General features: G+C 48.6%; 1 protein-coding gene and 1 long non-coding RNA gene across 10 annotated transcripts; one reads left to right on the top strand and one right to left on the bottom strand.

The window, feature by feature from the left end:
• Positions 1-3,255: 3,255 nt before the first annotated feature.
• On the bottom strand, positions 3,256-9,727 carry LOC309632925. Its single transcript, XR_014247148.1, has 2 exons — positions 9,106-9,727; positions 3,256-8,270 (listed from the first exon to the last, which is right to left on the bottom strand). It is a non-coding gene; the product is annotated as an uncharacterized lncRNA (long non-coding RNA).
• Positions 9,728-9,917: 190 nt separating this feature from the next.
• On the top strand, positions 9,918-24,257 carry CARD19 (caspase recruitment domain family member 19). 9 transcript variants are annotated; one of them, XM_082400960.1, is made up of 6 exons: positions 9,919-10,072; positions 20,348-20,490; positions 21,972-22,125; positions 23,323-23,382; positions 23,630-23,701; positions 23,992-24,257. In XM_082400960.1, the coding sequence occupies exons 1-6, from the start codon at positions 10,066-10,068 to the stop codon at positions 24,105-24,107; spliced, it is 552 nt and encodes a 183-aa protein (XP_082257086.1). In that variant the 5' UTR covers positions 9,919-10,065; the 3' UTR covers positions 24,108-24,257. The 9 variants fall into 9 exon arrangements, with proteins under 9 accessions (XP_082257084.1, XP_082257086.1, XP_082257083.1 ...); XM_082400958.1 differs by having other exon boundaries at positions 9,918-10,072; positions 23,323-23,701; XM_082400961.1 differs by lacking the exon at positions 23,323-23,382 and having other exon boundaries at positions 9,920-10,072.
• The last annotated feature ends 240 nt before the right edge of the window (positions 24,258-24,497 follow it).

Below are 24,497 nucleotides of genomic sequence, written 5' to 3'. Positions count from 1 at the left end.
TTAAGCACATTCACGTTGTTGTGCTACTATCACCACCATCCATACCCAGAACTTTTTCATCTTCCCAAACAGAAACTCTGTTCCCATTAAACACTAACTCCTCCACCCCTCCCTCAACCCCTGGCACCCGCCGTTTGACTACTCTAGGGGCGCCAAATAAGTGGAATCACACATTATTTGTCCTTTTGTGACTAGCTTATTTTGAGGTAGGAGGTAGACAGCCCCTGGGCTGAGCAGCTGGGGTTTGTCAAGTGGAGTAAATTGGAGCTTTGTTTTCCTTGACACTCCAAGGACAAAGTTAATGGCAGGAGCTGGGCTCTGCTGAGCAAAGAGATAAGATAACCACATCTATCACTCCTGAGGGCAAGGAAACCTCCCCAACTGCACTTGCACAGGAAGGCTCCTTGGGGGTTAAAAAGGGAGGGGGCGTTATCCAATAATAGGTGCTGTCAAACCTCCCTTTAGCCTTTGCGCTGGAATCCATCTTGGCAAAAAGATGTGCATGCATATCGGGAAGGGCCCTAAGACAGGTCAGATGTGGTAAAAGAAGCGAGATAATTGGCCAGAGGAGAACAAAGACCCAGAAGAACTGCCCCCATATAAATGATTTAACCACCTCTTTACTTTGCTCCTCCTCATTAGGGGGGATGCCCACCCCCTTTCTCTCCAGGTGTGTATTTCTGCTTTGCTTCTGTCTAAATAAACTGCTTCTCTGTGTCTATCCCACATGTTGTGCTGTGTCTCTAATCATAAACTTTGTACCTGTTTTTGCAGTTTTTGCCTCCTTGAAACATTCTTGCTTTCAAACAGGGGCAAGAGCCAGGGCAACTTTGCTTCTAGCCTCTAGCCCCTGGTGGACTGGTGGCTAGGATTCTTGTTTTCATCCAGGCTACTCAGGTCCAATTCCTGGGCAGGGAAATAAGATCCTGTTTCAAGACCACTCACTGCTGTCTCTCTGAGAACAATTTCACTCAGTCTTTTGTGTTCTGAGTGAAACCAAGAAGTACCCTGTGGGGCTCCTGGGTACAGAAGCCTTTTTGTCCCCCATTTCTTGTAGGCAAGACCCCAGCCTCCATTACCTTTCCTGAGTTCCAAAGGGCAGATTCAAACAGTTGCTCATCAAAGAAGGAGCAGCCAAGAAACCACCTGAGGCAAGATTAGACCAGAGAAGCCCATCAAGATTAAGGAGAGCTACCACCTGAGATGAGATTAAGGTAGTGCAAGCCCTGCACACACCCAAATCTTGTCCAGCAACCCCACCCTTGAACTATTGCTATAAAACCCTTCATCAAATCCTCCCAGGTTGGGACACATAGTTTTTTGAGGCGGGAGCCCCTTTGTCCCCCTTTGCCTGGCAAAGCAATAAAGTTATTCTTTTCCATTTCACCCAAAACTCTGTCTCCGAGATTCGATTCAGCACTGGTGCAGAGAGGCCAAGCTTTCGGCATCATGAGCATCCAATTTCCAACGTGGTAGGAGGTTTCCCCACACATCCAACAAGCAATTCTCCAGACACTGAAACAAGAGGGAAGGGGGCAGGGCACAACCTTTGAAAGAATGACATAGCTCGAGGACATGACATAAACTGAATAGAACCAAATGGGTCCAAGATGGTGGATAAGTCGACTTCCACTAGACCTTGAGCCTCAGTATATGCTCACTGTAACACATCAGCAAGCTAAATAACACATCCACAGGTGCCATGACAGTTCCAAGATCGACCAAAAGGATCAAAAAGTGGGCAGTGGCCCAATTCCTGGAAATCCCTGCCCCTTCCTGAAATAGCTGGAATACTCCTCCCACTCATTAGCCTATGAAATTACCCACCCCTATAAAAACTGACAACCCCATACCCTGGTGCCTTTCTCACCTTCTGAGATGGCCCACACTCTGTGGAGTATGTTTCTCTCTAAATAAATCTACTTCTTACCTAACACTTCGTCTCTCACTGAATTTTTTCTGCGATGAGACATCAAGAACCTGAGCTTCATTAAGTCCTGAAACCAGTTGTGTGATCTTGGTTGGAAGACCGAGGGTTTTGGCCAGGTTCGACTCCCAGCCACATGGGTTCAAGTCCCAATCTGAGGTGCACGGTTTCAACACCAGCTGGGTTTTCTACAATTCAACTCAATTCTGACATTATCTACCCAGAGATAGCATCAGATTCCACAGGTTAAGGGCTGTACCACAAGACTGCCCCCCCCTTAAGATGCCAATCACAAATCCTGGCTGTCACCTGTGCTTCTGACCAATTGGCTATAGTTCAGAGGTTCCAATGACCTCCTCCTTGGGTTCACTTAATTTGCTAGAGTAACAGAACTCAGAGAAACATTTTACTTAATAGTTTACCAGTTTACCAGTTTATTATAAAAAGACATAACTCAGGAACAGTCAGTTGGAAAAGATGCATGGGGCAAGGTATGAGGAAAGTGGTGTGGAGCTTCCGTCCCCTCTCTGGGTGCACTACTCTTCCCACACCTCCATGAGTTCACCAACATGCAAGCTCTAAACCGCAACCTTTTGGGGTTTTTAGGAGGCTTCATTACATAGGCAAGATTGATTAAATCATTGGCCATTGGTTATTGATTCTACCTCTAGCCCCTCTGCCAGCCCGGGTAAGGGGGTGGGACTGAAAATTCCAACCCTCTAATCACAGTATTAGTTCCCCTGGCAATCAACCTTCATCCTCAGGTGACCTAGGGACTTTCCAAAAGTTACCTCGTTAACATAACAAAAGACACCTTTTTCTCTCTTACTGAAACCAAGCAGGACCCTGTGGGGCTCCTGGGCACAAAAGTCCTTCTGTGCCCCCAACTTCTTGCTTACAGGAAATAGGCTTCATTCAGCCTCCATGACCTTCCCTGAGTTCCAAAGGGCAGGTTCAAACAGTTGCTAATCAGGGAAAGGAGAGGATGTGGAGACAAGGGAGGAACAGTCAAGAAACAGTGGTCCTGGTTCCCCTCTAGGGATGTACATAGCAATATCTTTGAGCTGCTTTACAGGTACTGAAACCCCCATCACATGGGAGAAGTTAACTGTATGCTGCCCACAAGCAGGTAGACCCGAGGCCGGTTAGAACCAGAAGGTTGATGACGCTGACTCCCAACTGCCTCACCACCAACCAATCAGAAGAATGTCCACAAGATGATCACGCTTTCCTCTTTGAACCATTACTATAAAACTCACTATCTCCTCCAGGTTGGGACACAGTTTTGAGGGCATTAGCCTGCTGTGGCCCCCTTTTCGTGGCAAAACAATAAAGCTATTCTTTTCCTTTTTTTTTTTTTTAATTAATTAATTCATTTATTTTTGGCTGTGTTGGGTCTTCGTTTGTGTGCCAGGGCTCCCCCTAGTTGCGGCGAGCGGGGGCCACTCTTCATCGCGGTGCGCAGACCTCTCACTGTCGCGGCCTCTCCCGTTGCGGAGCACAGGCTCCAGACGCGCAGGCTCAGCAATTGTGGCTCACGGGCCCAGTTGCTCTGCGGCATGTGGGATCCTCCCAGACCAGGACTCGAACCCGTGTCTCCTGCATTGGCAGGCAGATTCTCAACCACTGCGCCACCAGGGAAGCCCTCCTTTTTTTTTTTTTAACATCTTTATTGGAGTATAATTGCTTTACAATGGTGTGTTAGTTGCTGCTGTATAACAAAGTGAATCAGCTATACGTATACATGTATCCCCATATCTCCTCCCTCTTGTGTCTCCCTCCCACTCTCCCTATCCCACCCCTCTAGGTGGTCACAAAGCACCGAGCTGATCTCCCTTTGCTATGCGGCTGCTTCCTACTAGCTATTTTATATTTGGTAGCGTATATATGTCCATGCCACTCTCTTACTTCGTCCCAGCTTACCCTTCCCCCTCCCCCTGTCTTCAAGTCCATTCTCTACGTCTGCGTCTTTATTCCTGTCCTGCCCCTAGGTTCTTCAGAACCTTTTTTTTTTTTTAGATTCCATATATATGTGTTAGCATACGGTATTTGTTTTTCTCTTTCTGACTTACTTCACTCTGTATGACAGACTCTAGGTGCATCTACCTCACTACAAATAACTCAATTTCATTTCTTTTTATGGCTGAGTAGTATTGCATTGTATATATGTGCCACATCTTCTTTATCCATTCATCTGTCGATGGACACTTAGGTTGCTTCCATGTCCTGGCTATTGTAAATAGTGCTGCAATGAATATTGTGGTACATGACTCTTTTTGAATTATGGTTTTCTCAGGGTATATGCCCAGTAGTGGGATTGCTGGGTCGTATGGTAGTTCTATTTTTAGTTTTTTAAGGAACTGTTCTCCATAGTGGCTGTATCAATTTACATTCCCACCAACAAGCTATTCTTTTCTACTTCACCCAAAACTCTATTTCTGCGATTCAATTCGGTACCAGGGTACAGAGACTGAATTTTGGCTACCTTACCACTTAGGAAATTTTGAGGGTTTTAGAAACTGTGCTAGAAACCGGAATGAAGACCAAATATGTATTTCTCATTATAAATTGTAATATCACACTTAGGATAATGTATTTAAGGTTTATCCATGTTGTAGCATGTGTCAGAATTTCCTTCCTTTTTAAGGCTGGATAGTATTCCATTTTATGTATATGCCACATTTGGTTATCTATCTATCCCTTGATGGACACTTGGGTTGCTTCCACCTTTTGGCTACAGTGAATAATGCTGCTTTGAACAGGGGTGTGCAAACATCTCTTTGAGACCCTGCTTTCAATACTTTTGTGTGTACAGGGGGTTATTTTTAGAACATATAAATCAGAGCAGATCTCCATTCCCCCATCCGCCTCCCCAGCTCATAACCCTCATATTGTCAGCTCCCAGCTGCCTGGCCTGTATTACCCTGTGTGACCTGCCTGTCACCACCTGACCTCGCCCTTCTGCTCGAGACAATAATCATCATTTATTATCTCTCACAGTTTCAGGTGAGGCTTGGCAGGGTGGCTGTGTCTCTGGATCTCTCCTGAGGCTGCTGTCAGATGTTGGCCAGGACTTCTCCTGAAGGCTTGACTGGAGCCAGGGGCTCCCTCATGGCAAGTTGATGCTGGCTGTTGGCTGGGGGTCCAGCTCTTCCCTATACTCCTCAGCACTGCTTGGGCATCCTCATGACATGGCAGCTGGCTCCCCCAGAGACAGTGATCCAGGAGAGAAAGGCAGGAACCACAATCCCCTTTACGACCCAGCCAAAGAAGTCACACATCATCACCTCTGCCACATTTCACCAAAGACTAGCCTGATTTTCTGTGGAGGAGACTGCACAGGGGTGTGACGCAGTATGTTGCAAGCAGCTCTTTTGCCCCTTTTCCATTTGTTCATCCCTGTTTTCTTCAGACCTTAATCAGAAAGATGAAATCACTAGGCAACATTTAACCCAGCTCCTGATTTTTGCTTTACTGGATGTACACAATGCCTAGCCTAATGTGTTCATTCCTGGATTAAAAGGAGTAAGAATGAAGAATTACGTAGTTAAAGAATGACTGACTATCTCTATCTTACCCTTGCTACATCTGCAAGGCAGACCACATGGGCAAGAGAACATCCAATTCTAGGGGGACCATGTGAGCAAGACAGCATCCAAAGGAAGATCAGGAGAAGTCAGCAGGTCTGCACGCAATGGAAAAATGACGATGAATCTGACCTCTTACATTAATGATTAACTGAGGTCGTTTCCCCTTTTTCCCTTTAAAAGTTGTCATGGCTGAGCAGAATCTTTGGAATTGGTCTCTAGACAAGAGTTCACCTTCTCCCCAGATTGCTGGTTTTTCAGAATAAAGCACCTTTTCTTTCTATCGACACTTGGTCCTCAATTATTGACTTTTGAGCAGTGAGCAGCCAAACCTGAGTTCAGTAAAAATGTGAGGGGCCATCTTGGAGGCTGGCAGCCTCCCCAGGCAGCCTCTAGCCTCTTGCTCTTCACAACACTCAGCACCTGCACTCAGATGTGTTTTGCTGCTATTGATGGAAGCTCCATGGGATCAGGGCTCCTCTGCTCTCCCAGTGACAATCTACCTCTTGGTTGGGCTCATGGCGGGTGTTTAGGAGATATTTATTAAGTAAATTAATGATTGAATGAATGAATTGTGGCCCTTGGCCATATGAGAATGTGGGAGGAGAATGCCCTTGCACCTCCTCAGTGTTCAGGCCCCTCATCACCCACCCCAACCCTTCGCATGGTCAGCTCTACCCAGGCAGGCTGCTTCTCAGCCCACAGACACACTGCATTCCTCCTGCCTCTGGCCTGTGCTTGCCGCTTTATTCAGCTCATCTAGTTAGGCTCTAAGTGCATTTACAGAGCACCTGCTGTAAGTCTGGCACTGTGACCAAAGTAGACATGGCCCTGCCTTTAGGAACTGACACTCTAGTAGGGAGATGGGTAGCCGGAAGTGCCTGGGGGGACAGGATGGGGAGCCTGTGGTGGTGCCCTGTGGTGAGGTGTTCCCATGGCCTGGTCCACAGAAGGTCTGATCAGGATCTTGGATTTGTGCCAGTTGTAACCATGGAACACGATGTTCTTATTATGAATGAAATTGAGCAGCTCCTTAGGCATTTCCTCTTTTTCTGAATATAGGAATGTTGACTTCTTTCTTTCTGATTTCTAGGAGCTCTTTATTAATTAGGGAGATGAGTTGCTAACATGTCCCAGTTTCTTGTTTGATTTTTGACTTTGCCTACATGTTGGAGGGGAGGGCAGCCCTGAGGAGATCAGGCAAGTGGCAAGTGCAGACACCATGTGGGACGAGCTCTCCATACCTGACTTAAACTTGTATTTACTTTCTGATCACATAAAGCATGCCAGGATTACAAAATTCTATGGAAGCAAAAGTCAGAAGTGAAAGCAGTGGGGGTGGGGGTGAGGGTCAGGGTCAGTGCATCCCGGATGTTTAGGGACAGGTGGGGAGCAACGTCAGTTCGCACCAGTAAGTCCACACAGGGCCATCTGTTTCCCTCTGCATGTGAGACCCACAGTGTTCAGCAGATTGGGGAGGGTCCCCAGGAGGCCCGCCCTCCCACCCTAGATGGCCCAACTTCCTGAGTGCTCACTTTCGATCCGAATCGTGCAGTGGCAGTGGGGCAGTGCGCAAGGAGGGAGACACTGCACACACCCCCCACCCCATCTGGGGAGGGGAGTGCCCAGGGCCCACCCATTGACCCTTTGAGCGCCTGCCTGCCACTCACAGGGTGGGGATCCCGTGCCCTAGCTTGCCTGGCATGCACATCCCGAGGGGCACAGGGCCTGTCTGCCAGGGAGTGGGGTCCCTCTAGCAAATCCTGCACTTCGGAGGCCCTGTCATTGCTGAACAGGGGCAAGGTCCAGAAATCTGCTGCTCTGAGCCAGTTTCCCTATCTGTCCCTTGGTGGGAGTGGCATGGAATGCTGGCCACCCAGGAAAGAGTCAGGCCTAGGAGCTCCCCTTCCTCACTGTGTCCCCTGTCCATCTAGATCTCACACTTATGCCACTGACATTACTCCTAGAAAGTGAAAGGAACAGAGAGAAGTAAATGCTAGGAGCCGCTGACTTTTAAAAAACACACAGCCTGAAAGTTGCCAGTTATGTTTTATTCAGGGACCTTAGTGAGGACTATAGCCCTGGAGACAGCCTCTCAGGTAGCTCTGAGGAACTGTTCTGTGAATGAAAACTGTTGCCTGCTATATCAGTAAACATAAAAAAGGATGTTGCAGTCATCAGCCGCTACCACTGCCTCCTATGGAGAGCGCTGAGGGAACTCAGGATGCAGACAAACAGGCTGCCCCTTACCCCCCAAGCCCTCAGCCACTGCAGCCAACCCCAGCGGTGCACCATCAGGGGACTCAGGATGGGAAAGAAAAGGATACTGGCCATAGATAGGTAAGGTGCATATCAAAGGGATGATTTCGATGAGCCCAGACTCTTGCATCTTCCCATATAAAGAAAAGCACTAAGTTCATCAACCTGAGATACCTGGTTTTCTTTAACAAACAGTAATCTTTTTTTTTTTTTTAACATAAATTGTATTTATTTATTTATTTTTGGGCTGTTGTGCACGAGTTTTCCCTAGTTGCTGTGAGCGGGGTCTATTCATTGCGGTCCACAGGCTTCTCACTGCACTGGCTTCTTGCTGCCGAGCAGAGGCTCTAGGTGCAGGGGCTTCAGTAGTTGTGGCGTGCGGGCTCAGTAGTTGTGGCTCACGGACTCTAGAAAGCAGGCTCAGTAGTTGTGGTGCACGGGCTTAGTTGCTCCGCGGCATGTGGGATCTTCCCGGACCAGGGCTCGAACCTGTGTCCCTGCATTGGCAGGAGGATTCTTAACCACAGTGCGACCAGGGAAGTCTTACACAGTAATCTTTTGATGTTCCAACTACCTGGTCCTTGTTGCAAAACTGCTATATATCCTGGCTCCTCCCTCACCTCTTTGGAGCAGTCCCTCAGAGCTATCTGAGAGGCTACCTCCCAGGTTTGAAGTCCTCAGAAAGTCTACCAAATAAAACATAATTCTCAACTTTTAGGTTGTGCATTTTTTTCAGTTGACAGTTTCAAAGAGTTAAGGAGGAGCCAGGATACACAAGAGTTTTTGCTGAAGAAAAAAAACACAAAGAAACCCCAAAAAACCCATGTAGTCGAACATCAAAAGATTACTAATCACAAAAACAGACATGTCAAGCTAATGATCTTAGTGCTCTTCTGTTTGGGAAGATACAAGAATCTGGGCTTATTGAAATTATTCCTTAGATATGCATCTCAACTATCTGGGGCCTGTATCCTGTTTTTCTCCATCCTGAATTCCCCTCAAGGGGGGGTTGCTGCAGTGCCTAATGGCTTAATAGTGGATAACATTTATGTTTACTGGGATGTCACAGGCAACACTTTTTGTCTGCAGAGTCATGACCCAGCATGAGGGATGCAGAGTAATGGGGGAGGGGGGGTCAGACCAGTTCCACTGGTGGGCAGGAGGCCCCCTCCAGGAGGACGGCCGTGGACCTAGAGTAGGCTTGGACTTCCCCTAGTGCACCCCCAGGTCATGCTATACAGCCCTCCTGCCGCAGGCAGGCACTGCCCGTGTTGTCCCACGGACTGGGGTAGCACCCGGCTGGGCTTTTCCAGTAAGCCGGGCCAGACTCACTCTCAGTGTTCGGAGCGGGGATGGTTCCCGTGTGGTGACCACCACGACTCGGCCCAAGAGTTTTGGTGTTTCCATCCGACAGCTGCACCCATCCTCCAGTTCCTTCATGGGGTGGGGGGGGGTCTGCGCACGGGCACGGACCCTGGCCGCCCCGGGAGGCCAAGACTGAGCGGGTCCAAAGCAGGGAAAGGCCAAGGAGGAGAACATAGGCTATAATGGAGGCTGCGCCAGCGATGGAGGTGAGGCTCGGGTGAGGGGCGGGACACAGAGCTGCGCGGCGACTTAGCTGGCGCCGGAGGGGGCGGGGCTAGAATGGGGGCGGCATTTAGAGTGGTCACGGCGACGCCATCGACGCAGGCGGGGGCGGGGCCGCGTGGAAAAGGGCGGGGCTCAGGGATCTGGTGGTGACGTAGCCCAGGACAGCGGGGGCGGAACTCAGTGAGAGGCGGAGCTGAGGGTACCCCTTGCGGGCGGGAGCGAGGCTCAAGGCTTAAGGCTTCTAGAGGCCCAGTAACTGATGAGGACCGGGCTCAGCAAGGGGCGGGGCTCAAGGGCTGTGGCAGCGACAGAGCTAACGTCCGTGAGGGTGGGGCTCAATGCGGGCGGGGTTTAGAGCTCTCGCGGTGACAGAGCCGATGCCCCGCGCGGGCCCAGTGAGGGGAGGGGCTAAGGGCTCGGCAGCTTTCGTAGCCCACGCGTTCGGAAGCGGGGCTCGAGTGAGGGATGGGGATTTAGAGCCCTCGAGGCTACGCAGCGGACGCTACAGACTGGGCCTATCGGGAAGGGGCGGGCTCAGTGAGGGCGGGGTTAGGGCTTAGCCGCGACGATGCCGGGGGCGGGGCTCACAGGGAAAGAGCGGGCGACCGTCATAGGGGTCGACGGGCAGCGCACGGCCAGCCAGGGGGTTGACGGCGGCAGGGGGACTGGCCGGGCCAGCTGGGTGCACGGCGTGCCGGCGCCATGACAGGTGAGCGCGGTCCGGGGTCGTGCCTGCCATACAGGGACGGGCGCGCGGCCACGGTGGCCCATAGGGTCCGGGTGTCCCGATGCCACACCGGGGGTCGCTCCTCGCGGCGGCGAGTGACCTTGCCCGTGACTGAGTGTCCTGTCGACTAGACGACGGCAGAGCAGCTCGCGGCCCGGGGCCGGGTTCTTGGGGGGCGAGGCCACGCCGGGTCCTGGAGGGTTCTTGGGGGCGGGGGCTATGGACACGCCCTGGAGAGTTCTGTTGGGCAAGGCCACGTCATGCCCTGGAGGCTTCTGAGCGTTGGGGGCCCCGCCTTGGAGGGTTCTGGAGGGCGAGGCCAGGTGAGGCCCTAGAGGGTTCTGGGGGACAGAGGCTAGGCCTGGAATGGTTCTGTGGGGTGAGGCCAGGTCAGGCCATGGAAGGTTCTAGTGGGTGGGGGCCACGTCGTGGGCAGGGACCAGTGCACGTCTGTAGGTGGGGAGATGCTGCATGGGCAGTGGGGGGGCGGGAGGGGGTTGAGGCCTGACAGTGGGAGGTGAAAGTAAAAATGATTCTACTGTGCTTCTATCAGGGAATATAGACACTCCATCCTCACAGCCACCTGAGGAGAATGCCCAACAGGTGGTGCATACCTGGGCAGTGCGTGGTACCCGTGGGACTCTGTGGTGCCTCCCAGGCTGCACCCCTTGCCCAGCGACAGGCCCAGGGGAATTGTGGACACAGACTCGGTCCCCGAAGGCTTTGTGCCCCATACTGAACTGCCCCAGTCCCTCCTTCTTTTCCCAGGATGCGTTCTCCAGCCCAGCCATCCGCCAAGGGCCTCTCGAATGGGGACCCGCCCACCACCTTCCTGACCCTAACTGAGCAGGGTGACCCTTCTCTATGGACCTTTCCCTGTAGGAGAAGCTCCATGACAGAGACAGGCTGGTGACAGAGCCCATGACAGCATGGTCAGGCTGCTTCATGAGGTAGAAGTTACCTAGGGGTGGCCCACGGGGTCAGGGAGGCCCCAGAAGACCCTGTTCTCTCCCCAGCACTCACTGGAGTCCCAGCCTGAGTCCTGCACACAAGTAGGATTTCATGGGCAGGAACCTGGTGATTTCCAGGACACCAGTGTCCCAGCCTTAGCCAGAAGAGACCCCAGCTGCTGTGCATTCCCCTGTCATCTCTCTGAATTCTTTTATCTGTGGCTGCTGTTTCTGAGTACAGTTGACCCTTTGAGCTGAGGTTTCAAATGTGAGGGTCCATTTATATGTGGATTTTTTTTCGATACATACTATAGTACTACATGACCCCAGGTTGGCTGAATCCTTGGATGCAAAATTATGGATATGGAGGGCTGACTGTAAAGTAATGTGTGGATTTTCGACTGCTCAGGGATCTGCGCCCCCAACCGCCGCATTGTTCCAGGGTCTATTGTACCTACTGTGCACATGGTCTTGCATCAGGTGCTTCCCATTCAGAACTGCTCTATGGGGAAAAGTGGAATATCTCTATGTGTGGATGAGGAAATAAAGTGTCAGGTTGGGCAGGTGCCCCAGACCGCTGGGGCAGTCAGTGGCAGAGCCAGGACTAGACCCTGCCCAGGCCCGCCAATCCCCTTTCTCCCTGCCATCTCTGTGTCCTGGGCCTCTAGGGACCCCTTCCCTCAGAGCCCTTCATTTTTGGTATGGGGAACTGGGGCCCAGAGAGCACAGGCCTGGGAGGGTCAAATGGGCAGGCTTGCAAGGCTGCGGGCCTCAAGTTCCTGGCTCACTGTCTCCATGCACCAACAGGAACCTGCCTCGTGTTGTTTCTGGGGCCTCTACAAAGGGTTGCAGAGTGAGTGTGTGGGGCCTGATGCGTCTGCTCAGGGCCAGCACTGGCCGAGTGTCACTGCAGCAATTGCTGTTGCTGCAGAACCAGTCCCTGCCTTGTGGTGTGCTGGGGAGTGCGCCGTCTCAACTCCATGCCTGAGGCCAGGTTGGGCACTGGGACAGGAGGGGATTCTGGGAGATTCAATTTGGGAGGGGAGGTTGAGGTCCAGGCATCTGGACTTTGTTTGGGGTGGGGCGGCAGGGGAGCTCAGGAAGGTCTCTTGGCGGGAGGGCAGTGAGCATGAGTTAGCCAGGCGGAAACCACAGGGACAGGTATTCTTGTGCCAAGGGCGGGAATCCTGGGCAGTACACTGCAGTTGGGGGTTGCTGTGCAGGGATGGCTCAGGGGCCTGGGAGGCCCGGTGAGGGCAAGTGAGGCCAGCTCCCACAGGGCCTCGATTGCCAAGCCAGGCTAACAGGTTGGGGGGGGGTGTCTATGGTTGTGGTGCTGCCAGGAGGGCAAGATGATGGGGGAGGTAGGGCTTAGCAGAGGTTGCTGGTGAAGGTCTGGTGAATTTTATGCCAGAGCATTCCTCTTCCTTTGTCCTGTAAAAACTGTCTGGGACTGTTTATCAGCACTTGGGACCAAAGTGGTTTCCTTTCTTGTGCTTTCTCATGCCTCTGAATGGCTGCTTGGGTGTGGTTTGTGTGCACAGCTCACAAAGACCACAGGAAGCACAGCGCACAGCAGAGCCCAGAGCTTTGGCCCCCAGGCTGTGCCATCGTGCCAGGTGACTGGCAGCTGCAGGCGATGGAGGCACCACCTGGCTAGCAGCCTGCAGGGTAGGAGGAGCCACTGCAAGATGCTGGCCACCATCCACTGACAGCCCTCGCCCTTGAGCCTTGGACCTACGTCCATTCATTCCCAAACTTCCCTAGTGCTTAGTGTGTGCTGGCTCTATGCACAGGTGCACACACTGGCAGTGCTGGGCAAGACAGCCTATGGCTTGGCCAGGAACAGACATGATGCAGCTAATTGCATAGTTAATTAGTAGGTTGATTAGAGAGGCAGAAAATTTAGATGTCAAGAGTTGGCCCCAATACTGTGCCTGGGTCCTGACCTCGATACATCACTCCCTAGCTGGTTGAGGTCTCAGGCAGGTCTTAGATAAGTCTACTCGTTGTGCTTCAGTTTCTTCTTCTGAAAATGGGGGTGGTAGTCATGCTTGTGTAGCAGAGCTGATGGAAGAATGATGATTATCTGTATGCCTAGAGCCCACAGAATGCCCAAGCATGGGGCACACTCCATGAACTATGGCCAATATTAACTCTTTAATCAGAGAGGTTGTAGATGCTGAAGCCAGGTGGCCAGGAGGGTCCTGCCGTGTGGTGGTGGCCATGGCTTCTTCACCAAGTTGGAGCTGCTGACAAGTCCATTTTCAAGGTTGACTTTCAGAGGCTCGGAGGATCAGAAGTTAGAAATTCATATTCTGGGGGAGAAAAGACCATCCAGGAGGAGGTAGCATCAGGAGAGAGAGATGAGAAAGACAGTCTGTTGAGTTGGCCTCATGGAAGAAATCAGGGAGGAGGCCCCACTTGTTCCACCTCAATGACCCTATTTTAAAAAAAATCAACGTTATTGAGGTAGTATTTACTTACAAATACACTCATTTTTAGTGAATAATTCTATAAGTTTTGACTAATGAATGCACCCATGGAACAACTAGCCCAGGCCTAATCAAGACAGAACATTTCTATCACTCCAGAAAGTTCCTTCATGCTCCTTTCCAGGGAACCCCACCCAATCCAAGAATTCATCTGCTTTCTGTGACTCTCATTTTTTTTCTTTAAAATTCAGCTACGAAATTTCCAAAGAGGATTTCTTTTTAATTAATAGATTTTATTTTTAGAACATTTTTAGTTTATAGAAAATTGAGCAGATAGCACAGAGGGTCCCCACACCCCGTTTCCTGTATTATTAACATCTTGCATTTGTGTGGTATGTTTGTTGCACTTAATGAACCAATGTTGATAGACTATTAATAACTTTAGGTATTACTAACTAAAGTCCTTGTATTGTGTATTGCATGAGTTTTGAAAAATTCGTAATGTCCTGTGTCCACCATTACAGTATCATACAAGTAGTTTTACCTGGCTAAAAATCTGTGCTCTACCTATTTATCCCTCCCTCTTCCCTAACCCTTGGCAACCACTGATCTTTTTACTGTTCTCCATAGTTTTGCATTTTCTGGAATATCATATACTTGGGATCATATAGTATATAGCCTTTTCAAATTGGCTTCTTTAATCTTTAGCAAAATGCATTTAAGTTTCCTCCATGTCTTTTTGTGACTTCATAGGTCTTTTTGAGACTTCATAGGTCTTTTTATCACTGAATTATATTCCATTGTAACTTACTAAACTGAACCACAGTTTAATATATTATCCATTCACCTTTATATGTATGTATGTGGTAAAATATACAGAACATAAAATTTACCATTTTAACCATTTCAGTGGCATTAAATACATCCACGATGTTGTGAAGCTGTCACCACTATGCATTTCCAGAACTTTTCATCATCCCAAAGAGAAACTCTGTGCCCATTAAACAATAACTGCCCTTTCTCCCCTACCCCCAGCTCCTGGTAATCACTATTCTACTCTCTGTCTTTAGAATTTGCTTATTCTAGATAGTTCATGTAAGTGGAATCATACAACGTTTGTCCTTTTGTGTCTGACTTATTTCACTTAGCATAACGTTTTCACAGTCATCCATGTTGTCAAATACATGTTTTAAAATTCCATTCCTTTTTATGGTTGTATAATATTCCATTGTATGTATACCACATTTTGTCTCTCTATTCATCTGTCCGTGGACACTTGGGTTGTTTTTACCTTTTGGCTTTTGTGAATAATGCTACTCTGAACTTGGTGTGCACATACCTGTTTGAGTCTCTGCTTTCAGTTCTTTTGAGTGTGTACCCAGGAATGAAATTGCTGAAGTATTTGTTTAACTTTTTGAGGAATAGCCATACTGTTTTCCATAGTGGCCGCACCATTTTACATGCCCACCAGTAATGCATGAGAGTTCCAGTTTCTCCTCATCCTCATATTCATATTCCCTCTCTCTCCATGTATTTATTTTACCTTAATGTGTATGAAGTCGTTATCTCATTGTAGTTTGATTTGCATTTCCCTAATGACTAGTGATGTTGAGCATCTTTTCATATGCTTAGTAGTCATTTGTACATCTTCTTTGGAGAAATACCTATGCAAGTCTTTTGCTCATTTTTGTATTGGTTACTTTATAGGATTTTTTTTTTTATATTCTTTTTCTTTTCTTTTCTTTATTTATTTACTTATTTATTTTTGGCTGTGTTGGATCTTCATTTCTGTGTGAGGGCTTTCTCTAGTTGCGGCAAGCGGGGGCCACTCTTCATCGCGGTGCGCGGGCCTCTCACTATCGTGGCCTCTCTTGTTGCGGAGCACAGGCTCCAGACGCACAGGCTCAGTAGTTGTTGCTCACGGGCCTGGCTGCTCCGCGGCATGTGGGATCTTCCCAGACCAGGGCTCGAACCCGTGTCCCCTGCATTAGCAGGCAGATTCCTAACTACTGCACCACCAGGGAAGCCCTATAGGATTTTTTTGTTGTTGTTGCATTGTAGGAGTTCTTTTTATATTCTCTCTCTATATATATTAATGCCTAATCAGATGTATGCTTTGCAAATACTTGTCCCATTCTGTGGGTTGTCTTCAGTCTTTTTTTTTCCCCCACTCAAAATAGTGTTTATTTCTGGACTTTCTAGTCTATTACATTGGTCTATATGTCTGTCCTTATGTCGGTACCACAGTTTTGATTCTTGTAACTTCATGGTAAATTTTGAAATCAGGAAGTATGAGTCATCCACCTTCTTTCCTTTTCAGGATTGTTTTGGCCATAAAAGTCCTTTGAGATTCCATATGAATTTTAGGATGAAAAACAAAAAACATTTATTGGGGTTTGGATAGGGATTACATTGAATTCCTAGATCACTTTGGGTAGTATTGTCATACTCACAATATTAAGTCTTCCAGCCCATGAACATGGGATGTCTTTCCATTTATGTGTGTCTTTTAAAATTTCTTTCAGCAATGTTTTGTAGATCCAGTGTCCAAGTCTTCCACATCCTTGGTTAAATTTATTTCTAAGTATTTTATTCCTTTTTTTAAGTTTTTTAATCGACATATAGTTAATTTGCAGTGTGTGTTAGTTTAAAGTGTACAGCAAAGTGATTTAGTTATACATATGTACATACATATATATATAGTTTTTTCAGATTCTTTTATGTTATTCGTTGTTACACGATACTGAGTATAGTTTCCTGTGCTATGCAGTGGGTCCTTGTTGTTTACCTATTTTATACATGGTAGTGTGTATATGTTAATCCCAGACTCCTAATTTATCCCCCCCATCCCCTTTGGTAACCATAAGTTTTCTATGTCTGTGAGTCTATTTCTGTGTTGTAAATAAGCTCATTTGTGTCATTTTTTTAGATTCCACATGTAACTGATATCGTATGATATTTGTCTTTCTCTGTCTGACTTACTTCACTTAATATGATAATTTCTAGGTCCAACCATATTGCTGCAAATGTCATTATTTCATTCTTTTTTATGGTTGAGTAATATTTTATTGTGTATATATATATACACTACATCTTCTTTATTCATTCATCTGTCAGTGGACATTTAGGTTGCTTCCATGTCTTGGCTTTTGTAAATAGTGCTGCTATGAACATTGGGTTGCAAACTAGAGTTTTCTCCAGATATATGCTAAGGAGTAGGATTGCAGGATCATATGGTAACTTTATTTTTAGAGTTTGAGAAGGATTGGTATTAGTTCTTTAAATGTTTGGTAGAATTCATCAGTGAAGCCATCTGATTCTGGGCTTTTATTTGTTGAGACCATTTTAACTACTGATTGAATCTCCTTATTAGTAATAGGTCCTTTCAGATTTTCTGTTTCTTCATGATTCAGCTTTGGTAGGTTGTGTGTTTTTACGAATTTGTCCATTTTATCTAGGTTGTCCAATTTGTTGGTATAAATGTCCACGGTATTCTTTTATAATCCTTTTTATTTCTGTAAAATTCATAGTAATATTTCTGATATTAGTAATTTGAATCTCCTCTCTTTTTTCTTTGTTAATCTAGCTAAAGGTTTGCCAATTTTGTTGATCTTTCTGGAACCAACTTTTGGTTTTGTTTTTCTATTTTTCTATTGTTTTTCTATTTCATTTATCTTCACTCTAATCTTTATCATTTCCATCCTTCTACAAGCTTTGGGTTTAGTTTGCTTTTCCTTTTCTAGTTCCTTAAGATGTAACATTAGGTTATTGATTTGAGATCTTCTATTTTAGTATGTGCATTTACAGCTGTAAATTTTCCTCTCAGTACTGCTTTCACTGCATCCCTTAAATTTCAGTATGCTGTATTTTTATTTTCATTTTTCTCAAGGTATTTTCTGATTTCTCTTGTGATTTCCTCTTTGATGCATTTGTTGTTTAATGTCCACATAATTGTGAATTTTCCACTTTTCCTACTGTTATTGATTTCTAGCTTTATTCCATGTGATCAGAAAAGATCCTTTTATTATGTCAGTCCTTTAAAATATATTAAGACACATTTTATGGTTAACTGTGTTTTGTGGTCTATTTTGGATAATGTTCCCTGTGCACTTGAGAAGAGTGTATATTCTGCTATTGTTGGGTGGAGTGTTGTGTCTATGTCTGTTAGGTATCATTAGTTTATGGGGCTGTTCACATCCTCTATTGCCTTATTGATCTTCTGTCTGGTTATTCTGTTATTGAAAGTGGTCTGTTGAAGTCTCCAGCTATTATCATAAAGCTTTCTATTTCTCCCTTCAATTCTGCCAATGTTTGCTTTAAATATTTTGGGGCTCTGATATTTGGTGCATATATGTTCTAACTTCTTGGTGATTGATCACTTTATTAATATATAATGTACTTCTTTGTCTCATAACAGCTTTTGCCTTAAAGCCTATTTTTTTCTGATATTAGTATAGCAATGTAAATTCTCTTTTGGTTACTATTTGTATGGAATATCTTGTTCCATTCTTTCACCTTCAACCTTTTTCTGTCTTTAGACCTAAAGTGAGTCTTTTGAAGACGGTATATAGTTAAATCATGTTTTTTAAATCCTGAGAGGAAAAAATTCATTTTCTCTTCTACTCTTACATACAACACTTATGTTTCTCAATAATTCTGACACTTCTGGTTATGGAATGTGTGGGGTTTTTCCCCTACCAAGCAATTTTCCAGTTCTTCGGTGGACACCAACTGGGAGTCCTATAATTTAATTCAATTCTGACACCATCTATCCAGAGATAGTGTCAGATCCCATAGGTTAACTTTAGGCTCAGTCCCACGAGATTGCCCCCACTTGAGATGCCAATCGCGACTTTGGTGGACACCAACTGGGAGTCCTATAATTTAATTCAATTCTGACACCATCTATCCAGAGATAGCTTCAGATCCCATAGGTTAACTTTAGGCTCAGTTCCACGAGATTGCCACCACTTGAGATGCCGATCACGAGTCCAGGTTGTCCCCTGTGCTTCTAACTGACTGGCTGTAAATCAGAGTTCCCATGACCCTCTCCTTGTGACCCTATTTGCTAGAATAGTTCACAGAACTCAGGAAAACACTATTGCCAGTTTGTTACAAAGGATATTCCAAGGATATAAATGAGCATCCGGATGGAAAAGATGCATAGGGCAAAGCATGTGAGAAGCAAAGCATGGAAGCTCCATGCTCCTCCCAGGCAGGCCACCCTGTCAGCACCTTCACATATTCAGTAACTTAGAGTGCTCCAAACCCCATTTTTGGGGGTTTTATGCAGGCTTCCTTAGGTAGGCATGACTGATTAAATCACTGGCTACTGGTGATTGATTGAACCTCCAGCCCCTCTCCCCTCCCCAGACATTGCAAGGGGAAGTGAGATGGGGAGGACTGAAAGTTCCACCCCTCGAATTACGTGGTTGGTTCCACTGGCAATCAGCTCCCACCCTGTGGTTATTTAGGGGCTTTCCCAAAATCACCTCATTAATACAAAGTCAGATGAGGTTGGAAAGGGATTGTTATGAGTAACAAAAGATATCCTTTCGCCTTCACAGCTCTCATCACTTAGGAAATTCCTTGGGTTTTAGAAACTGTGTGCCAGGAATTGGGACAAAGACCAAATATGTATTTCTTATTATAAATCACGATACTACAAATCCACTTCGCTAATCTATGTCTTTTGATTAGAGAGTTTAATCCATTTACATTTAAAGTAATTACTGATAAGGGATAACTTGTTTCTGCCTTTTTGCTGTTTGTTTTCTGTCTGTCTTGTAGCTTTTTTTCCTTCATTTCTTCCCTTCCTTCTTTTGTGTTGATTTTCTGTAGTAACACGTTTTGGTTTCCTTTTGTGTATATTCTATGGACATTTTCCTTGTGGTTACCATGAGGATTATACATAATACCCTAAAGTTACAACTATCTAATTTGAATTGATACCAACTTAACTTCAGTCACATACAGAAACTCTCCTCCTATACAGCTCTGCCTGCCCCCCCCCCAATCCCCTGGGTCCACCAGGAAACAGGACAAGGTGCCACAGGTAGGTATGGTGGTGCACTTGTTCAGGCAGCTGGTGCTGCAGGAACTTGGGACCCTCCCTCAGAGATTCAGAGATTTCTTTGTCAACTGCCCACCGACCTCTCCCCACCCCTTGCCTTTAAAGACTTGTCATTCTAAGGGACATTCTTAATGGGAAAGATAGTGCAACAGTGATGCTTTAATGGTGATTCTGACAGAAAAAAACAAAAGAAAAGGCATTTCCCAGCCTCCTGGGCAGCAAGCATGCTGGTCTGCTGTTGGTGGCAGCTTCTCAAGGCCTTGCAGATACACTGTGTCTGGTGGCCATGCCAGCACAGGCCATTCCAAACCCTGTGCTCCTGTCTTTGTGTCTCCTGTCCCCATGACAACAGCGACTGTAGGAGCTTCAAGATTGGGCCTTCTCCAGGCTGCCTGTGCTCTTCCTCGGGCCTGGCTATTTCCAGAGGGCACTGAGGGAGCCCAACAGACAGCAGGTTCTTCGCCCTTCTGAGTTTTTTTGCGATAAGCTCTCAGGCATAAAAGATAGGAGCCAGAGGCTCTGCTCTGCTTTTGAGCACTATGAACCTTTATCACTGCACTCACCCACCCCACTTTCTGGCAAGGATGTTGGCATGACATGGGGGAACTCTGGGCTGTGCATGAGCTGGGATGTCAGCAGTTGTCCAGGTGCTTGCTTACAGCTGGTACACCTCTCGGTCGGCATGGGGACCTTGCTGCGAAGGGTCCCTGCCATGGCTGCATCATGGTGTGTGGGTCTCGCCACCCCCTTTTTGGGCTGAGCTGGCTCATTCCCTCTGTGTTCTCTGCTTCTGTTTCAGAGCAGACCTACTGTGACCGCCTGGTCCAGGACATGCCTTTCCTCACAGGCCTTGGGCGCCTGAGTGAGCAGCAGGTGGACAGGATTATCCTCCAGCTGAACCGCTACTACCCCCAGATCCTCAGCAACAAGGATGCGGAAAAGGTGCCAAGGAACCTGAGGCTGCTTTCCCATCCCTTCCTCTCTGGGCTGGGAGAAGCGGGGGGCAGGACAGCTTGGTGGTGAAAACCTGTCTCCTTAGGGTGACCTTGGGCCCAGAACATCAGCTCTTTGAGCCTTAGTCTCTTTATATGCCATCAGGCCTTCTGGCCCCTTCCAGAAATGCTGGGAGGATCACAGGAGACATGTGATAACATGCCACAACATGAGACAAACCTGGAAGGGGGAACAGGGGGAGTGCTGGGGTGGGAGGGGATCAGGGATACCAGATAGGCCCTACCCAGTGCCATAGGGCTCTTTACTCTGCATCTTCCAAAAGTTCAAAGTGGGCAAACGTTTTGGGTGTAATCTGGCCCATCCTATTCAGGGACACTGGGTGAGAGTGGGTGCTCCTTGCTCGCCCCACCCACTTCTCTGGCTCCCCCGTGGGGCTGGGGTGGGTGCTAGAGACCAGCCTGGGCTTTGGGGTGCAGGACCTGCCTCCCATCTGGGTGACTGAGCGAGTCCTTCTCCTCTTGGAGCTGAGCTTCCTGCCTTGGCACAGGGTAACAGTGCCACGTGCAGGGCTATTTGGAGGGTTGGTGGTCTCTCCTGGGGACAGGTGAGATTGATCCTCAACAGAACTAGAATCAACACAGACCCTGCTACTGGCCCAGATGCTTCTTAAGTTACAGAAGTAGTACAGTGAGTTAAAAAGTAGGGGCTCAAATTTATATCTTGTAATTAAAAGTTGAATACACATTCATTGTTAAAAACAATTTGAAAAGCTCAGATGTTTACATGAGAAAAAGGAAACTCCACACACAAAACTACAGTTCCTTTCCTCATAGGTACCCATGGCTTCTGCTGCACATCTGCCTTTGCTTTGCAGCTTCTGTACCTTTGTGGTTTGATTCTAGTTCCTTGTAGCATGGTACACCACCACCAGGTGGCAGCACCGAGCCATAGCCTCCAGGTTCTGGGGGTCAATGCCAAGTACCCTGTCCATTGACCTTTACAACCACATATTTTTCAGTCAACCACATCAAAAAAGCCACCTTTTTTTTCTCCTTAATCCTTGATTTATTTTTTAAAACTTGAATCACATTCCTGTAGAGTGTAAACCACTAGAAATTATCATTACCTCAGAGATTCCCTGTAATGACCCTACCATGTGGGTTTATTATTCCCTTTTTACAAATGGGAAAACCAAGTCAGCAAGCCACTAAATTTCCACACTTGGAATAATGTCACCGCCATCTTTCTTGCTGACCTGTCCTGGCCTCCAGTGGGAGTGCAAGGCTTAGTGGCCATGCAGCACAGTCTTGGGTGCCACATGGGAGTGCATGAGGCTGTGGTAGCAATTGCTACCTCCCCGTGGGTGTTCCAAGCACCTAGATGGTATCACAGCCATTGAGGAAGCTGGGGCTGGGTGCTGAGCCCAGAGTCCTCCAGCCTGACCTGTCTTGTGCCCCTTCCTCCTCCAGTTCCGGAACCCCAAGGTATCTCTGCGAGTACGTCTCTGCGACCTCTTGGGCCACCTGCAGCGGAGCGGTGAGCGGGACTGCCAGGAGTTCTACCGGGCCCTGTACATCCATGCCCAGCCCCTGCACAGCTGCCTGCCCAGCCGGCACACCCTGCGTAAGTGCGTGTCCCAGTCCCCAGGCCTCGGCATCTTCTTGTTCAGCCCTTCACCAGAGACTGCCCTCTGGTTGCATCTTGTGTGGCCCTCAGAGTATTTCAGACAATATAGATATTTCTGTCTCCACGTCTCCCTCTCTCTGTCTCTCTGTCCCTCTGTCTCCCTTTTTCTTGTGCCAATTTTTACACAAAAGGTAGCATCTCTTGCATGCAGCTCTGCCCTTCCCTCTGTAATCTAATGAATCTGGGAACCCTTACACTTCTGATCAGAAATAGCTTGCAGCTGAAGGCTGTACCAGCCTTGAGTGAACTGACCCCCCCAACCCCCACAACGCAGGTTGCGTCCACTTTCACCCAGGTAGATCCTCATGGCATGGCTGTTTCTGTAGAACAGTTTCTAACACAGATGGCTGGTCCAAGACACATGTGTTTTGGTTTAGAGGGTCTGGCCTGTGGGCCTGGGAGGCTTGTGAGCCCCGAGGGATCCTCTGAGCTGCCAGGTTGGGTGCAGGGAAGGTACAAGCGGGGATGGCAGCTCAGTCCTGAGGCCTCTGCACCCAGGTCCCCAGGAGGAGTGGCTACTGTCCCTCAGTCCTCGGATGAGAGGCTGCAGGCCGGGAGGGAAGAGGTGGCTCATCTCAGGCCACTCAGCTGGACCTGGGGCCAGTGTCTTTGGCCCCAAGGACAGGCTGGCAGGACTGAGCCCTGAGCTCCAGCATGGGACGATCCTGTCACCACAGCTGTCAGGACCACACAGCCCTGCCTGGAGTCAAGTACCTACCAGGGTGCCCTCAGGGCTGTCTGGCAGCTGGCTGGTTAGGGGGAGCCCCAGTGGGGTCTGGGGAAAGAGAAAGAGCGCCCTGCCCTCACATCAACATCATCAGACTTTGGACAGGCAGGTGTTTGCGCTGTGTTTGGTGCCTTGTGGTTGCCACGGAACAGTGAACCCCCTACTCCATGGTCCTCAAGTTCTCATGAAGTAGACAAAAGGAGAAGACACAAAACTGTGCAGGGTTCCCTCCCTGGCGCTGACTTCCCCCAAACACAGCCTGGAGGGCTTAGCGCCGGTACAACCTGAAAAGCCTGGGTGGTCTGGGGGAGGGGGCTCGACAGCCCCCTTGGTTTCCCGAGGGCGGGGCAACCACCTTACCCTTTGGCCCACCCACGACTAACTGCACCCTGTGATTTTGTTTCCAGAGAACTCAGATTGCACAGAGCTAGACTCGGGCACCGCAGGCCGTGAGCTCAGTGACAGGGGTAACCACCTCCCATGTTCCTTCTCTCTGTTCCCCCACCCAGGGCTCCATCTCTGCCTCGGGGGCTTCTCCATTCCAAGTCGGGTTCTGTTCCTGGCTTCCTGTTGGACAGACCCCCTCAGGGTGCTTACTGGGGACGTCCCTGCCCAGCTGACCACAGCACAGGGTGTGAGCCTGTCCCTTGAGGCCTCTGGACCCCTCCCCGCCCTCCTGGGCTCGGGGAGCTGCTCACGTGCATTTCTCCCCAGGACCCGTGGCCTTCCTGACCTGTCTCGGCCTGGCCGCAGGGCTGGCACTCCTCGTCTACTGCTGCCCCCCAGGTGGGTGCTGCCTGGCCAAGCCTCAGCCCAGTCCTCTCCAGACCATGGGGCAGAGCCCTGCCGGATGGACGGAGGCCTACACCTGAGGCCCCCTACTTGTGGCCCAGCGTGGCAGCCCTGCGGTTCCTTTCCTGCCATGCTGACCTTGTCAAGGTCCTGTGTGGGGAGCCAATGGCAAGCAGGCCCACTCGGCATGGGGACCCCACATCACTCAGGTGTGGGGCTAGCGATGCCATGAGGCTGAGAGAAGGCGCCTTCTCGATGGGTTCTGAGACCCCCTTGTCTTCCAGACCCCAAGGTGCTGCCAGGGGCCCGGCGTGTCCTGGGCTTCTCCCCTGTCATCGTCGACAGGCACGTCAGCCGCTTCCTGCTGACCTTCCTCACAGATGACCTGGGGGGGCTCTGACCAATCCCAGCCCTGCCCGCCTGGCTGCTTGCTGCCCTGGGGCTGGCTTGCTTTTCTAAGTGTTTACGTTTCACTGTTTATAACTTATGTAACAAGCACTTTACCTTCACTGTACAGAGGTGCTCAACAATATTAAATGTTTGAGTCTTATCCTTTCTCTCAGGAGTGTTTTCTAGATGATACCAACACAAGACATGACAGCATGTCTAGCTGGGGCTGACCCTGTGGGCTCTTGGCTTCCCGAGTCCAACCCAAGACCCAGGTCCTGCTCAGGCCGCCTTCTCAGACCCCTGTGGGCCTGGGCCTCACCCCTCCATGTGGGCTACCTGCCCCAGATGACCCCTGCTGTGTCCCCCAGTGCCCACATCCAGATATCCCCCGCCACGTGTT

The sequence above is a fragment of the Balaenoptera borealis genome (genome assembly GCF_965194805.1).
Source record: "Balaenoptera borealis genome assembly, chromosome: 8".
Classification (NCBI taxonomy): Eukaryota; Metazoa; Chordata; class Mammalia; order Artiodactyla; family Balaenopteridae; genus Balaenoptera; species Balaenoptera borealis.
Note: the sequence above shows the minus strand (reverse complement) of the source record. Positions and strands in the feature narration are given on the sequence as shown.